This window comes from Myxocyprinus asiaticus, chromosome 2, assembly GCF_019703515.2.
Source record: "Myxocyprinus asiaticus isolate MX2 ecotype Aquarium Trade chromosome 2, UBuf_Myxa_2, whole genome shotgun sequence".
In the NCBI taxonomy this organism is placed as follows: domain Eukaryota; kingdom Metazoa; phylum Chordata; class Actinopteri; order Cypriniformes; family Catostomidae; genus Myxocyprinus; species Myxocyprinus asiaticus.
The window spans coordinates 5,431,192-5,449,876 of NC_059345.1; the positions used below are offsets into that span (position 1 = coordinate 5,431,192).

The window sequence follows — 18,685 nt, forward strand, 5'->3', positions numbered from 1 at the left end:
GGGTGGGTGGGTTTTACTGTCAAGCCCTGGTTGTATATGTGATACAAAGGGCAGGGGTATGAGTCCTGAAGAGCATGCAAAGTCGACACGTGAACCGAAAGTGTCATAGAAGCACTGCAGAATTATGTGGTTGATACAGAAAATGCATTTTTCTCTATTCACATATTCTTTTATGACACTTTTGGTTAGGTTTAGGTTTAAGGTTTAGGATTGGGAGGTCGGTTTGCTGATTTAAAACTTGATAGAGCATTAACCTTCAAAACCTCATTTGTTTGGGAGAAATTTTAACTTGCTTTTAGCGCTACACATTGGAAATTTCACCTTGGAACTGCCGTGATACATGTAATGAACCATCTTCTTAAAAATGGATCTTACAATGAGCTTTTTATAATTGTAATAACTGTTGGAATAAAAGAGAGCTTGTATCTGTTAGTCTTATACAGAGGAAGTTTATCTCTGAAGGACCAGAAGGAAGCAACCAAAACTCATTGAAGCAAGGATGATGAAAGGTCAGAAAGTAGTTGTCAGGAAAATATATTTTTGTTGCCTTTCTCTGTACTGTGCTTGTTAATGAGAAGTAAAATTCTGCACATTACCCATCAGACATGACTAGACCCATATGGAATATGTGCCAGCTGAATTATGAAGAAAGCCCTACAGATTTCCTCAGAATTTGAACAACCCTCATTCAATAAATTCTACTTCTCCCCCACATCTTGTGTATTGGCTTTCAAAAGAGTTTTGAATGAAACTCCTGGCAAAAAGTAAAAGATCAAATTTAAATATTTGGGCTAATTTGATAAAAGTATATCAGCATTGTTTAACAAGTTTTACCCAGCATGATCACACAGGGAATCGACATGTTGCTTCCGAAATTTCATGTATCCTGAAATCAACCCCATACTGCCGAATTACTGACAATCGCCATCAAACATTTTTGCATTTATTCAAATGTGTTCACCTTTCTCTCTAGCGCTTTTGATTGATAATATTCCATGGGATACTGAGTCCCATGGAAACCAGGAAGTCGCCATGTTCAAATAATCAATGAAGAGTGTCATTTTGAGTTTGCATTTTCCCTCTAAGATTACATTTTTACATTTTACATTTTTACATTTTACATTTTGTGATCTACAGTGGGGGAAAACAAATTCTTGTTACTATAGTTACTCATTTATTTCTATGTGGAAAATGAAAAGAAATATCAAATAGATTTGGCTATTTTTAAAAGACAGTTTGTTTTTTAGGCTTTTTTTTTTTTTTTTTTTTTTTTTTTTATACTTCAAAATAAAAGCAAAAATTCTACAACTGATATTTTGTCACCAGCCATCTGTCTCAAAGGATCAACCATGAATCTCACCTCTAAACATGCACATCTGCAGCAGAAATACATGTAGTTTGATGGGATTGTTTCCCCACCCACACCAGTATAAGACGTGTCATGTGACTGCAATGATTGATTTGAAGAATATATTGAACATTTTGAGTAATTTCAGCTGTTCTAATGGCTAAAATATGTTATGGATAATTGTACAGCCAGGCAATGGGTGTAGAGTGCAGCTTAAATATAATTAAAGGGTCACACACAAAATTTATTTATTTTTTAATCCCCATTTTTCTTTCAATTTGGAATGCCCAATTCCCACTACTTAGTTACTCACCTCAATCCGGGTGGCGGAGGACAAGTCTCAGTTACCTCTGCCTCTGAGACTCTCACTCCGTGCATCTTATCACGTGACTCGTGCATGACACCGCGGAGACTCAGCATGTGGAGGCTCATGCTACTCTCTGCGATCCACGCACAACTTACCATGCGCCCCATTGAGAGCGAGAACCTCTAATCGTGACCACGAGGAGGTTACCCCATGTGACTCTAGCCTCCCTAGAAACCGGGCCAATTTGGTTGCTTAGGTGACCTAGCTGGAGTCACTCAGCACACCCTGGATTCAAACTCATGACTCCAGGGGTGGTAGTCAGCGTCAATACTCGATATTCCTGCAGTTTTGATTGGGTGGACTAACCAACAATCCAGCCATCAATCTGGCTGAGGGATCGGTGAATATTCTTGCTTTAGTGATTTTGCATTGAAAATTAAATTATTTAAAAAACAAAAAACTTAAATCAAATACATTTCTAAATTCAAATTGTACTCCAAACCAAACGAAAAAGCAATTAAAATAACGAAGTGATCAAAAAATAATATATATATATATATATATATACAGGGCTCCAGACTGCGACAAAAATAATGAATTGCGACTATAATTTAAAATCTAGTCGCCACTGGCGACAATCGGGTTGTGTGCGTTCATATGCAGTTTCATCATATATCATCTTGTGAGTTATTGAATACATCAATAGAGCGAAAACCATCAGTGTGTCTCGCGCTGCTTTTCACCCGGTCTGTTGTGATGACGAGCTTGCTGCACCGCACGCAACAACAAACCCAGCATGAGAGAGTTGTGACCAAATTATTGTTTTGAACCGGATCTTTTTCATGATTCACCCAAAAAGAACTTAGGTTTGCAGTTTGAATCAGATTCACTCTCAGCGAATCAGCTGTCAGTGAGCTCACAACTGGGAGCGCAGACATTTCAAAATAAGAGTCCCATGCATACTTCGGGCTTCTTTACAATTAAAAGTCCCGTACTGTGTACCACTTTTTTTTTCTCCTGGTAATTATTGATTGGGATTGGAGTAGCACAATAAAATGCATCTGGGATTTCATTCAATTTGCACTCTTGTAGTCTCTGTGTCTGGGCCATCTGGTAACAGTAAAAGACTAAGGCAATATTTTAAAACAATTAAAATTATACACACACACACACACACACACACATATATATATATATATATATATATATATATATACATAGATATATACAGTTGAAGTCAGAAGATTACATACACCTTAGCCAAATACATTTTAAACTCATTTTTCACAATTCCTGACATTTAATCGTAGAAAACATTCCCTGTCTTAGGTCAGTTAGGATCACTACTTTATTTTAAGAATGTGAAATGTCAGAATAATAGTAGAGAGAATGATTTATTTCAGCTTTTATTTCTTTCATCACATTAAGCTTGGAGTCGTTGTCCAATTGGAAGACCCATTTGCGACGGAGCTTTAACTTCTTGGCTGATGTCTGAAGATGTTGCTTCAATATATACACATCATTTTCCTTCCTTATGATGCCATCTATTTTGTGAAGTGCACCAGTCCCTCCTGCAGCAAAGCACCCCCACAACATGATGCTGCCACCCCCATGCTTCACGGTTGGGATGGTGTTCTTCAGCTTGCAAGCCTCACCCTTTTTCCTCCAAACATAACAATGGTCATTATGGCCAAACAATAACATATTTGTTTCATCAGACCAGAGGACATTTCTCCAAAAAGTAAGATCTTTGTCATGTGCACTTGCAAACTGTAGTCTGGCTTTTTTTTTAATGCCGGTTTTGAAGCAGTGGCTTCTTCCTTGCTGAGCAGCCTTTCAGGTTATGTCGATATAGGACTCGTTTTACTGTGGATATAGATACTTGTCTACCTGTTTCCTCCAGCTTCTTCACAAGGTCTTTTGCTGTTGTTCTATGATTGATTTGCACTTTTCGCACCAAACTATGTTAATCTCTAGGAGACAAAATGCATCTCCTTCTTGAGCGGTATGATGGCTGTGTGGTCCCATGGTGTATATTCTTGTGTACTATTGTTTGTACAGATGAACGTGGTACCTTCAGGCATTTGGAAATTGTTCCCAAGGATGAACCAGACTTGTGGAGGTCCACAACTTTTTTTCTGAGGTCTTGTCGGATTTCTATTGATTTTCCCATGATGTCAAGCAAAGAGGCACTGTGTTTGAAGGTAGGCCTTAAAATACATCCACAGGTACACCTCCAATTCAGTACACCTCGTATCATAAGCTAATTGGCTAACTGTCTAAAGGCTTGACATCATTTTCTGGAATTTTCCAAGCTGCTTAAAGGCACAGTTAACTTAGTGTGTGTAAACTTCAGACCCACTGGAATTGTGATATAGTCAATTAAAAGTGAAACAATCTGTCTGTAAGCAATTGTTGGAAAAATTACTCGTGCCATGCACATAGCAGATGTCCTAAATGACTTGCCAAAACTATAGTCTGCTAATATGAAATCTGTGGAGTGGTTAAAAAATGAGTTTTAATGACTTCAACCTAAGTGTATGTAAACTTCTGATTTCAACTGTGTATATATATAAGATCAAGCTTTTGACACTTAGGACAATTGAGGGACTTGTTCACAACTATTATACAAGGTGCAAACATTCATTGATGCTCAAGAAGACAACAAACTACTATATGCATACTATACTTTATGTAATTATCTTTAATGTAGATTGTGAAGAGCAGTATTAAATAAACAAATCTTTTATCTCTTATATTTATATAAATTATAAAAGTGGTGTGAACATTTATGAGACAAAAGGGAATGCAAACTTATCTTCTCAACTATGTACTGTATACTGTTTATTAAACCTCTGATTAATGTGTTATCAGCTGTCTTCTACTTTCTATTTTGTTTCTGAACAGCAATCTAAATCGAGCAATTCTGTGATTTGGTGAATAAAAACAGCCATTTGGCTCCTTAATGTTTCAGTTTATGAGCCAATGGCTCCTTAGTCATTTTTTAGTCTGGAGCCCTGATATATATAAGTAACCACCTTTCCATTTACCATCAGGCAAGTATCTGTCTAAACATGCAGGTGGAAAATTACTTACACAAATGAAGACATAAAAATAATTATAATGATGACAGTAATCACTGAAATATAAATCATGGTTCGAGATGAACATGTTTTTGTATTATTTTATGTTTTAATCACAGGTGTATAGGCTGCAGAGTTGTGGTCACAATGAATTGCTCTGTGGAAATAAAGTGAACTGAACTCAAAGCACCTCCTGAGCCGAGATGTCTGAGGTCATTTGCAGCACTCATAGATGATACTATTCTTACAAAAAACACAAAATTTCACAAGACAGAAACAAAGAAAGAGTGAGAACCTTTTACGAGACTGCACGCCTCCGTACAAACAGCGCGTCAGACATGCGCATAGATGGCTTTTCTGAGTGTCTATGGGCAAATTATTTGTAATATTAATTTGATAATAATAATAGCCTAATAATAATAATTTAATACATTAATGGGAAAACGAGCCAAATATCGTCTTGACATCGTCAAAGGCATCAGCTATTGGCGATCACTCTGGCCATCGTCGATCCCCGAGATCATCGTCTATCGGCACAACCCTACTGGAGGCCCTATGACTGCGACCCACCATATCCACATTCATGTAATAAGCGTGATTAAACATATGGCTGAGTATGTCAAATACACCCGAATACACTAAAACATGATGTAATTTGATCCATTGCCATGGCAACACTTTTTAAGATATCAAGAATCCCTTCACAATTTTACATCAGCTGTGTCCTGGCATTATTCTAAACAATTTTGAAGCAATCCAGGTAAATATAAGAGGACTATTTTAAAGTCTGTTGTACGAGCCACACTTCCTGCTGCCAGTTGGTGGTGCTATGACCATGACCCAATATAGCCACATCCATGTGATCGGCCCCCAAGACCAAACATACAGCTGATATGTGATCTAAATCATGCAATGCAATGAGATTTATAATGACATTAATTTATTGCCTTGCTATGGCAACACCGCTCAATAGATCAAAAATCTGTTCGCAATTTAGCATCTTCAATGTCTTGGCATAATGTTGCCTAAATTTTGTGACAGTCACTTTAATCCCCTAGGAGGAGTATTTAAATGTTCAGGGCCTGCAATTTTCAAAAAATCCAAATTCAATCCAAAATGTCCGACTTCCTGTTGAGCGGAGCTAAAGACTGTAATTTTGAAAGTTGTCCAGCTTGATGAGAACAATATACAGTATGTACCAAGTCTGGTGACTGTAGGTGAAACTGGCCCCACCACTTTAGTCAAAAGGTGGCGCTACAGAGCCCACCTTACACACCATGTGTGACCTTTAGCCCAGGCCTAATGACCGACAACTCTGATGTTTGCAAAATTTCACGAGTTTTTAAGCATGTTAAGAGTCCCAAAAGCACACAAAACCTTGAAAAGAAGAAGAAGAATCCTTAGAAGAACAATAGGGCCTCAACACTTTCACTGCTTTGGCCCTAAAAATAACATTAACGAATAAAACATGTTATCATTTGGAACAATACTGACTGTTATACATTTGCTAAAAACTCTGTATGTTACAAATTAAACATGATTAAATTTAAACGCTCAAAGAGTCCATCTAATGCAATCAATAAAACAGCTCTCCCCCAACAAAACCCATCTTCAGACTGACCCATTATTAGATACTTTAATGCTGCCAACGACAGCACAGCTGTTAATGACTATTAACAATAGCACAGCAATTTTGTGGAGACAGCACCTCGTAAAAACATATATACTGCAGTCACAGCAATAGTATTCATATTATTCATATTTGGCGATGAAAAAAAACTTAAGATCTCCTTAAAGTTGTTTATTAAATGCAGCAATATGGAATAAATTATGAAGATAATCCACATACGATCAGCTAATTTTTAAAGGGGATGCAAGACAGTGATACAGCAATATCATCTAAATGTTAAGAGAACCCATATGAGAATTTTTTTTTTTTCAGTTTTTAAGGCATTTGATGCAAATTAACTACATATCCTCACTGCTGGTTCAGGATTTTTTTTCCTCGAGTTACTTCAGCTTTTACTGACGGTGATCAAAACAGCATTCTGTGCTTTAGCGACACCAGTTGCTCTGGTTCTGGTAACTGGAACGTCTTCCGTCACGTGATCTAAAGCTTATATATTATCGGTCAGGGTAGTTCTTCGTCGGGCGAAGAAAAAAAGAAACTTCGCTTTGTCACCGCTGGATTTGTTTTGAATATGTCATGAATGTTTGCTCCAGGTGTGAATGGCTCGGTAGGAATCCATTGTTTCAATAAAAAATGTTGATTGTGGCGAAAATTTGCGCTTGGTGTGCAAAGGCTTTAAGTCTCTTGTGTAAAGACCCTTTGAGAAGTCAGACTCATTTTAGTGATTCAATACTTTCGAAAGGTTCATTTCAACGGAGCATTTCATGAAACAATTCAGCAATTTGTTTCATCACACAAAAATGGGGGTTTGGCCGAGAGGCTAGAATATGTAATTAAATGGTGTTGTTTAGTGCCTTATTGTGTTTAAATATTTTTGTCACATACATAATGATTCTTCAAGGTCATTTCTGGTCATTAAAAAACGTGAACGCTTCGGTTGGGATTCCAGTGTTACTGACAGTACAGTTTTGCACAAAGTGTCCCACACAAATGAGGGAATGCTTCTTTTGCAACCACAGTAACTAAATATTTCTAGTCAATTTTTAAATGTGCATTAGTCATATTCAGCTTATAAACAGCACACACCCATTTAACATACCCAAGATCAACCAACAGGTCTAACTCGTAGGCTCAATTCAGATTTAGTCTTATTTACAGTTCACTTAATCAATTGGCTACAATCACGTGGTGAATTTGGCATAGCAGAATAAGGATTAGGACAGCTTTATTCACCTATTTATAACACCATCTAATCTGTATTCTGCCAGCAGAAGGAGCATGCAGTGCATTAGGAAATGATGTAGACATTAGAGGTCAAACCAATAGTGGATTTTGCCGATATGACAACTCCAAAGCCAGCCACAGAGAAAAAAAAAAACATCTTAATAATAATCAAAACTATCTACATTTGATTAATCGATAAAACCGATATATCGGTCCACCTTTAGTAGATATTTACTGCTCTTTGATTTGAAACCCCTTAATCTCATTATTAAGCAAGCTGGTCTCATAGAAACACATTACTATACATAGATGTTTGCAAAATTATTTTCACGTTTTTTCTTTCTTTTTTAAATTTTTTGTTGTACGTACCGTGACATTTTCCAACAATAACACTCAATAGGGCTTATTCACTCGCACAAATCGAAAGCAAACAAGTAAATTACATGCTATCCTTTAAATCTAGAAAAATGTCTGTACATGGCCACACTGTAGAGCAACAATGTGCACATGTTCGTGTTCTAAATAACTTTAAAAATGTAAAGAACTGCAAAAATTCATTAAACCATTGACACTATTTCAAAATATGTAAAGTTTTGAAACACAGGCTATATGGCTTTCTATAGCAATTATTATGTGTTAATAAATCAATCATTCTTTTGAATGGGTTCATTTATAATAAAGATTTAAATCAACGAACCGATTCAAACGAACGATTCATTTGCGAATCGACACCACTATAAAAAAATTCTATAAGTTACTCTAAAATGTAATTAATTACTAACTACTAATTACATCTTCTAAATTGTAATTATACTGTACTAATTACTCTGTCTGAAAAGTAATTGCATTACTTATTACTAATTACTTTCTTAAACCCTTATCAACCTCAACCGGATGAACAAAAATACAAGGATAGACATGAAATTGTTCTTTTAATTCTTTCAAAATAATCATATAAAATCACATAAATTATTCATGAACTGGCCAAAGAATTTAAAGGGGCGGCGTTAAATTAGAAAACATATATTTTAATATTAGACCTTAAATTTCGATTTTAAATTCACTATTGTTTTATATAGAATTATTCTATAGTCTATACAGTATTTAACACAATTACATCAGAAGTAACTGTAATTAATTGATTTGAAAAATTAAGAGTAATCCCTTACTTTACTTTTTTAACAATGAAAAAGTAATTTAATTACAGTAATTAATTACTTTGTAATGCATTACACCCAACATTGAGCTCATACAACCCGAAGACTGTTCTTTCTACATAATGTAAATAATAAAATAAAATAAAATAAAATGATAAGCTCATAAAATGCATAAACAGATATACGGATACCATGTTCTAAGGCTGACAAAAGATGTGGTTTGGAGTCGTGCAAGCACAAAGGGATGTCAACAACAACACTCATCACAGCTGTGTATCATCTTTAAAGAGTGACATCCCTTAATTATTCTTCAATAACAATGAAGTAACAACACAGTAAATGATAAGTAGACTAATATAGGAAGAATCCAATTTTGTTGAGGTGTTGATCTACTTGTTATAATGGCCCTATGAGACGAAGAGGTCGATGCAACCTTCTATTAATGCTTAAAATATCTTTGCAATGATCACACTTAGGAAATATACATGTATGCATGCTAATGCCAATATTACCACTCCAAAATGCACGTTTTGCTTCTGAATTTATGCACACACTGTAATAAATGTACATTAAAAAGCCATTTAAATGCATCGAACTCACGTATGAGCACAGCTTGCGATGCTGACAGGTTTGTGGTACACCTCCAGACAGATGGGACAGGAGAACTGGCTCTCCAGACTCTCCCCAGGTGCGGCTGCTGCGGCTCCGTTTTGCTGCTGATGCTGCCTGACCTGAGCGGCGGACACAAAACTGCGGAACATCGCCATCATGAACACAGAGCTCTGGCGCAGAATGAACCGCTAATTCTCCCGATCGCGCTCGCAGCCAAAACAATAACGTATTTTTAACGTATGGTTGGCTGAGAAAAAGATGTATCCGACATCTGATACCGCATCTGATTCAATACTGTTAACGAAGCAGCACACGCCGTTGTTCCAAAGAAGTAAACATTACAAGGGAGCTTTAACGGAACGTTGTCGATCCGAATAGGTGAGCGAAATGATGGGAGTTGTAGTTTTATTGCCGATCATGTGTGCGGAGTAAGAGTGCAATAGAACTACATTTACCAGGTTTCGTTCATAACAACTCCACGGAGCATGGATAGAAGGCTTTAACACAATCAGAAAAACATTGAATATTGATTTACAGAACAGTTAACAAACCGTTTTCGAGATCTAGATAGGATATTAAAATAATGTCAGGCGGTGCAAACATTAAGTATTAACATTAGTAACATTAAAGGTGCACTCAGTAATTTTTTTCCTCAATTAAAAAGTTTTAATCCTCAAGAAATTAATTGTCATTTTGTATCATATGTATTAAATCATGACCACTCACATGAGACGAAGACTCCAGTCATATCAGTAACCTTATAAAAGCCTTTTTATTCTACATGGAGAGGGTCCCCTCAGGGGGGCTGCCATGTTTGGGTCACATGACCAGCCAAATACTACTGCCTTAATCTCAGTAACCGCCCTGTTATTGGACACTTTCACTCATGTATTAAATTAATCATGGCTGGCTGTAAACAGTCTATTTTTACAATGGTAATGGTAAAAAAAATAAAAATAAAAAAAAATAAATAAAATAAATAAATAAAACTATTGTGTTTAAATGATGCTGCATCCAAGCCGCTACGTGTCAGTATAGATAACAAAAACTCAAAGAATGCACCATTAAACTTTTCTTGTCTTTTAATATATATATTAACATGAATAACACCAAGAATAATGTTCTATATTCATACAATGAATAACATGTTACCAAGCTGATTTAAAATTATGTACAAACAATAAATCAGAAAAAGGTTGCCAGAGTATAATAACGATAAAAAAACAGAGGAAAAGGCAACACTTAATATTATGCTTAATAATAATATTACAGGCTCTACAAGGCGTCATTATTTACACAAACACTGCAGTATATTTTAAACTCATTTATGAAATGAAATAATAATTATAATATATTGGAGATAGATAATTTATGTACGTGGAACTTCTCCATTAATATTTATATATAAAATATTATAAATATTTTTGAACAGCTTTTTAAGGGTGTTTTTAATTATGTTAATTGTATTTAGTGTAAATAATTATATAAAATATGCTTTTCCTTTTTCCATGTCATGAACATTGAAATATATCATAATATCATTCCAACACAGTTGTCAAACTATATTTAGTTTCTTTTAGATTCAAAATTTTCCATAATATACGTTGAATTTCAGACGACGCAAGCGTGTGGGCGTGGTCATAGCATACGTCATCAAAAGGGGTCAGAATACTGCATAATCACACGTGAAAACGAAGTTGTGGCGATTAGTTTCATTTTTAGCTGTTCCCTGGAATATATGTTGGACATTTCTGTTGTCGCTTTGGTGTAGAACATGGATTCATAATGATTCAGAGATTTGATCACTTTTAAATATGCGGAAGAGCAGCGTTTTGATGTTGGATTTGGATCTGGATCGTCAGGTGTTCTGTCTCTGCAGTTTGTGTATTTGAAGAAATCATGTGTCAAATTGATGAAGGACTATAATAGGCTGGAGTGTAACCAGAAGATACATTTACTGGCGTAAGTTGGCCTGAATAGTGGACATCATTTATGCTAATTATTCAGTACTATGGTATGTACTGTATATCAAAGTACCATTGTTTTACAATCTCAAGTCACAGTACTTTCTGTACCATGCAATTTACATAATACTCCAACGTACTTAAAGAATACCATGATACAAAAATTATACGTTCTTTAAAATACATGATTGTACGTGGTATGTGTCCAAAGAACATGGGAGTACCATGGTATTTTTTTATTTTTTATTATTAGACATCGGTTCATATAAAGACACGTGTCCATTCACTAAACAAATTAAAATAGCATTAATAGAATGATTATTATTTTTTTTTTTAATGTGTAACATTTTCAGGCTTAACAGGAAATGTGAGGAAACTGCTTCGCTCATTATCCGTGCCATCGATTCATTTTGCCGGTAGGTGATGTCAAATTCATCAGCATTCTCAATCAGCCGTGTCTCTACATTAGGGGCAAGTGGGGCTGAGCTCCCCCAGTGGTGATGTCAAATTCATCAGCATTCTCAATCAGCCGTGTCTCTACATTGGGGCAAGTGGGGCTGAGCCCCCCCAGTGGTGATGTCAAATTCATCAGCATTCTCAATCAGCTGTGTCTCTACATTGGGGCAAGTGGGGCTGAGCTCCCCCAGTGGTGATGTCAAATTCATCAGCATTCTCAATCAGCCGCGTCTCTACATTGGGGCAAGTGGGGCTGAGCCCCCCCAGTGGTGATGTCAAATTCATCAGCATTCTCAATCAGCCGTGTCTCTACATTAGGGGCAAGTGGGGCTGAGCTCCCTCAGTGGTGATGTCAAATTCATCAGCATTCTCAATCAGCCGTGTCTCTACATTGGGGCAAGTGGGGCTGAGCCCCCCCAGTGGTGATGTCAAATTCATCAGCATTCTCAATCAGCCGTGTCTCTACATTGGGGCAAGTGGGGCTGAGCCCCCTCAGTGGTGATGTCAAATTCATCAGCATTCTCAATCAGCCGCGTCTCTACATTAGGGGCAAGTGGGGCTGAGCCCCCCCAGTGGTGATGTCAAATTCATCAGCATTCTCAATCAGCCGTGTCTCTACATTAGGGGCAAGTGGGGCTGAGCTCCCCCAGTGGTGATGTCAAATTCATCAGCATTCTCAATCAGCCGCGTCTCTACATTGGGGCAAGTGGGGCTGAGCCCCCTCAGTGGTGATGTCAAATTCATCAGCATTCTCAATCAGCTGTGTCTCTACATTGGGGCAAGTGGGGCTCACCCCCCCAGTGGTGATGTCAAATTCATCAGCATTCTCAATCAGCTGTGTCTCTACATTGGGGCAAGTGGGGCTGAGCCCCCCCAGTGGTGATGTCAAATTCATCAGCATTCTCAATCAGCTGTGTCTCTACATTGGGGCAAGTGGGGCTGAGCCCCCCCAGTGGTGATGTCAAATTCATCAGCATTCTCAATCAGCCGTGTCTCTACATTGGGGCAAGTGGGGCTGAGCTCCCCCAGTGGTGATGTCAAATTTATCAGCATTCTCAATCAGCTGCATCTCTACATTGGGGCAAATGGGGCTGAGCCCCCTCAGTGGTGATGTCAAATTCATCAGCATTCTCAATCAGCCGTGTCTCTACATTGGGGCAAATGGGGCTGAGCCCCCTCAGTGGTGATGTCAAATTTATCAGCATTCTCAATCAGCCGCGTCTCTACATTAGGGGCAAGGGTTAGGTTACCACCCCCCCCCCCCCACAGTGGCGCTGTTGTGCAAATTTCATGGAATCATCTTGAATTTATTTTAAGAAATAACATATTTTCAGTAGATAGGCTTTTATGGTAGATTTTTTTGACTCCCCTTGTTTGAGTCCATTGAACCCATCAGTCAAGCGCTGCGCTAAAACAAGGTTTTTAAACTTTGCCGGTTAAAGCGCATAAACACATGCAAAAGTTCACAACTTCATAGTCCCTGATGTAAACAAAGTGTAACATGAGAAACACATCTGTGAAGCTCAGTTAACACAGTTACTCCACTAAAATAACGACCAATTCTGCTCTAAACATGATGTTTGCACTTATTAAATGCATGCATAATTGGCTGAAATGATGTGCTGCTTTTTTGTTTTCTTTTTGTATTTATGCAGTTTGCACCTTATTATCATGCATTAACACACTGCAGTAATGATTGATGTATGCAGTCATGAAATCAGATGGCCTTTATTAAAAATCCAAACACAAAAGAGACACACAATACCATGTGTAAATGATGATGGCGCCAGTTAATACGCATCTAATACGCATATTAATACCAGGGAATAAACAGGGCACATGCACAGCGGGAATGTGAGGGACAAAGAGTGAAGTCACAACTAATGCACTAGGTTAAAATGTTTTCCTTGTTTCTTTTTTATCTGTCAAAATGACAGAATTTTGAATTATTCATCAATGTTTCAGAGATCAGTCAAATAATTAAGTGATTGTTTTTGCCCCACACTAAATAATGATCCTGAGACGCCACTGTTCTCAATATGTCACTTATACTGTATTATGTTATACAGTCTTTGTTTACAGAATGTTCTGATTAAGCATATCTTATCCTTAACTAGGTCATGCTTCAAGGAATACCTCATACACAAATTTCGGGCCATGCCAGGAAAGAATCGAGTCATTTTTCCCCAGGAGAAGGTAATAGAAATTCATATAAAGATAATGTGTTCTCTATATTAACATGCACACTGACGTCGTAATGTTCTTCTCAGGTTCTTCTTGCCGGTTCTGGTGGAGCAAATTCTTGCTTGATGCTCTCACAAGTCCAAGAGGTGAATACAACATGTTATTTCTTGCTTGCTTTCACTATTGCTATTGCTTATACCTAGTGAATGGGATAGGAATTTGAAAAAAACCTTAACCCTAAATATTACATTTTATTAGTGCCCTGGCATTATAGTATGTTTTGCACGGGCAAGCACCACATTTTTATCTGCAGAAATGTCTGATATTGTTTTAATGAGGCTATTTGTTGTTTTCATACGCTTATCAATTATAGAGAATCACGCTTTTTAACCTGCTGGAAAAACAAGTTCATACCAGCTTAAAGGTGCACTCAGTAATTTTTTTGAAAATGTCATCTTGGACTTACACTGACACATAGCGGCTTGGATGCAGCATTATTCAAACGCAGTCGTTTTCAGTTGTCGATGCCATTGTAGAAATTCACAGACAGCCGGGATTAATTTGATCCATGGGTGAAAGTGTCTAATAACAGGATACTGAGATTAAGCGAGTAGTATTCGGCTGGTCATGTGATTCTAACATGGCAGCCCCCATGTGCGGACCCTCTCCATGTAGAATAAAACAGCTTTTATAAGGTTACTGATGTGACTGGAGTCTTCATCTCATGTGATTGCTCATGATTTTATATATATGTTTCAAAATTACAATTCATTTCTTTAGAAGTAAAACTTTTTAAATGAGGAATTTGACATTTAAAATTACTGAGTGCACCTTTAAAGTGGTCAAGCTAATTTTAAAAACATTTTAGATTGTTTGGTGCTGGTGTAAGTTTGTTTTCTAGCTGTAACCAGCTTGGCCTAGATGGTCTGCCAGGTTGAAACCAGGTCCACCAGCTGGTAGTCCAGCTGATCAATCATCCAGACCAATAAATCAAGAGTTAAAAACCATGTAAAACCAGCCACCATCTAAAAATGGTGTAAACTATTTTCCAGCACCTTCTCCAGTTTTCTGCTTCGGTTTAGTTAAAGGGACATTTCACCCAAAAATGAAAATTCTCTCATCATTTACTCACCCTCATGCCATCACAGATGTGTATGACTTTCTTTCTTCTGCTGAACACAAATGAAGATTTTTAGAAGAATATTTCAGCTCTGTAGGTCCATACAATGCAAAGCAACAGGGTCCAAAATGTTAAAGCTCAAAAAAGCACATAAAGGCAGCATAAAAGTAATTGATACGACGCCAGTGGTTTAATCCAGGTCTTCAGAAGTGATATGATAGGAGTGGGTGAGAAACAGATCAATATTTAAGTCCTTTTTACTATAAATCTCCACTTTCAAACAGCCTCTTCTCTCCTACAAGTTCTTTTGTTATTGGTGATTCACATTATTTGTGCATATCGCCACCTACTGGGCAGGGAGGAGAATTTATAGTAGAAAAGGACTTAAATATTGATCTGTTTCTCACCCACACCTATCATATCAGTTCTGAAGACTTGAATTTAACCACTGGAGTTGTATGGATTACTTTTATGCTGCCTTTTTGTGCTTTTTTTGAGCTTCAAAGTTCTGGTCACCATTCACTTGCATTGTATGGACCTACAGAGATGAGATATTCTTCTAAAAATCTCTGTTTGTGTTCAGCAGAATAAAGAAAGTCATACACATCTGGGATGTTTTGTTCATTGTTGCTATACACATTTTCTTTAAGTAACTGGCCTGAATACATAGAGATGTTCAGCATGGCAAGGTACTCATACTATTTTTGTTGTATACTGTGCACAGGATACAAATACAAATTATTTTGTAAAATGTTTGCTTGAATGTGTAACTTTTTGCAATAGTAACTGTACATTATCTGATGTTTCCAAGATGATAACTGGACGCCACGCACTGAATTAAACATGCAATGGTCATGTGACAACAATGCATCCTATTACTCTTTGAAATGTTTGTGCATAATGCATACTGTTTCACACACTCCTTAAAAACAATTGTTGGCAGTATACACTGCACAGTATCCATCCATTTCACCTCATTATGTTGCTTATTTAATTTTGTGAGTGGCAGGACTGGGTAAAAATATAGATTTTCTGATGCATCTTCGTTTGATCTTCGTCCTCATTAATATGCTCTCACTGCCTGATGCCAGTAATCTTAAAGATATACATATCAATTGAAATATTTGTAAAGAGTACAAATTATGCATGTAAACAATAAACATGTTACAAATATATATATATATATATATATAATATATGTGCAATTTTAATATATTTATTGATGGAATACACTTAATTTTTAATTATTCATCACACTGGAAATGGCAGGTCAGGTGCATTGTGGGATACAGTATTCTGCACACTTTGGGAGAAGTAGGACATCTGGGTATTTATGCATACTGAAATCTTTCATACTGTGCACCATATACATACTGTATATTTAGTAAGAGTAGTATGTTAGTATGATATTCCATTTGTGTTTCAGGTTTTCAGTCTGCCCAGCTCTGTACTGGCTCCTGGGAGCTCTGATCCAGACCGGTCCAATCCCAGTTATGAAGTTGCTGTGGATCAGTATATCAAACAGAACCTCACAGAAGAGGCTGCAGCCGGTGCGGTGTCACAGCTCAGTATACATGACTCACAACACAAGCAAGCTGGCATTAGAGACACTGTTCGGCTCGCTGATGACGCTCACAGCTAAAGAGGACATGTTACAGACGTTAAGGAGAGTTTTTCAACATTGATTTATATTAGGCATATTTATTTGTATATCTTTTTTTTGGGCTACATATGTGTTTTGCAGTTTTATGTTGAGCATACACCATGTCAAATGCACTCTTATAGACTGTTGGTTTCAATTAAACTGTTTAAACAATTCAGTGATTCATTTGAATGGTCACTCTGTAGTGTTCCCTGTTGAAGTCTCTCCATTGAATTTTACATAGTTTTTTTTTTTTGTTTTTTTTTTTTGTAGCGAAATACATGTTTATCACTATTTTTGATTCAGTTATATAAATTAGGAGACATTCCTACCCATCCATCTGCACTGTTTTTTATTTAATTTTAATTAAATGTTTAAGTTTTTAATAATTTATCAATGTAAGCATGCTGGTTGGACCTCTTTGATTGTTGTGCCACATCTCACAATTTTTCAGTGTCTTGCACAGGAGCGCCACGTCGTCTTAAAATACATTTACATCTATGCATAAGTGTACATTTATGTTTGTTTGATGTTGTCAGCCTAGTTGCATTTTTAAGTTTCTGTGTCAGATAAATGCTGCTCTGATCTTTTCGAAAAAATAAGACCATTGTTTAACTACTTTATGTCTAGCTTATAGCTTGCCACGTTTCAAAGTTAGTTTCAAAGTAACTTCTCTGACACTGCATCTGATGTGCAAAGTGCAAGATAATTAATTAGCATTTATATATATATATATATATACAGACAGTCACAGAGTTACATTTCTTTGGTGCAGTCCTGAAGCTGTCTTTTTCCATCATTGCATCACACACCCCTTCATATCTTTTGTTCACTTGTGTTTGACACTAGAGTGAGTCATCACAGCAGAACTGAATCTTTAAGCCTTCTTGAGCTTTGAGACAGTTTCTCATTGGTGTGCCCTTAAATATTCCCATTACACAACCCACTGCTGCTGGATATACTGCATATTTATGATATATTTGCAGTTGTTTTGTTGGCTATATAAAATTAAAGGTAAAGTGTGTAATTTATTCACTGTGGCTCTATCAAAACATTGTATTGTTTGCTTGTTTAAATGTATCTCTTCAAAATGATTCAGCAAATTTTTTGTGTTGTTATTTTTTAAAATATATATATTTTTTAATCCCCTTTTCTCCCAATTTGGAATGCCCAACTACTCCCACTACTTAGTAGGTCCTCATGGTGGTGCGGTTACTCACCTCAATCTGGGTGGAGGAGGACAAGTCTCAGTTGTCTCCACTTCTGAGACCATCAATCCGCACATCTTACCACGTGGCTTGCTGTGCATGACACCGCAGAGACTCACAGCATGTGGAGGCTCATGCTTCTCTCCGCGATCCATGCACAACTTACCACGTGCCCCACTGAGAGCAAGAACCACTAATTGCGACTGCGAGGAGGTTACCCCATGTGACTCTACCCTCCCTAGCAACCGGGCCAATTTGGTTGCTTAGGAGACCTGGCTGGAGTCACTCAGCATGCCCTGGATTCAAACTCACAACTCCAGGGTTGGTAGTCAGCCTCAATACTCACTGAGCTAACCAGGCCCCCATCACTAATATATGTTAATGGAAGTCCCTGCATTACATTTTATGTTTTACCATTTTTTTTATTTTACATATTTTGTACATGCAAATACACAAACACATCTGACAACAAATTAAATGTCCTGATTATTTTAAATTAGTTCTTTACAGTTTTACTTCTCGCATTAACAATTTTAGTGTACTTGGCAACAATGGCTGTTTGGTCCAAATTATTGCACCTTTAATAAAGAAAAAACTCGAAGGTCATGATGGGTGAGAGCTGTTCGCAACTGGCTGTCAAACTGCTCAGTAACATCGCTCTGGGCCACGGAGCAGCACTGGCTTCAGACACAGTGAGTACATTAAGTTTGATCTGAGCTTTACAGCAAATTGTGGTTTAACCTACTGACT

At 37.1% G+C, this 18,685-nt stretch overlaps 2 protein-coding genes across 6 annotated transcripts in view; one reads left to right on the top strand and one right to left on the bottom strand.

Annotated features, from left to right (window-relative positions):
• The window catches only part of LOC127454255 (E3 ubiquitin-protein ligase RNF166-like), a 44,313-nt gene extending 34,580 nt beyond the window's left edge, over positions 1 to 9,733 (bottom strand). For both annotated transcript variants that reach the window (XM_051721338.1, XM_051721329.1), the window contains exon 1: positions 9,350 to 9,733. In XM_051721338.1, the coding sequence (XP_051577298.1) occupies positions 9,350 to 9,519 (170 nt within the window). In that variant the 5' untranslated portion in view covers positions 9,520 to 9,733. The remainder of the gene's footprint in view (positions 1 to 9,349) is intronic.
• A 1,290-nt stretch (positions 9,734 to 11,023) lies between these two features.
• Positions 11,024 to 16,901, top strand: LOC127454329 (cytoplasmic tRNA 2-thiolation protein 2-like). 4 transcript variants are annotated; one of them, XM_051721454.1, is made up of 5 exons: positions 11,024 to 11,375; positions 13,899 to 13,977; positions 14,052 to 14,111; positions 16,355 to 16,412; positions 16,512 to 16,901. In XM_051721454.1, exons 1-5 carry the CDS (start codon positions 11,373 to 11,375, stop codon positions 16,768 to 16,770), a joined length of 459 nt encoding a protein of 152 aa, XP_051577414.1. In that variant the 5' UTR covers positions 11,024 to 11,372; the 3' UTR covers positions 16,771 to 16,901. The 4 variants fall into 4 exon arrangements, with proteins under 4 accessions (XP_051577414.1, XP_051577440.1, XP_051577431.1 ...); XM_051721480.1 differs by having other exon boundaries at positions 11,024 to 11,323; XM_051721471.1 differs by lacking the exon at positions 16,355 to 16,412.
• Positions 16,902 to 18,685: the final 1,784 nt, after the last annotated feature.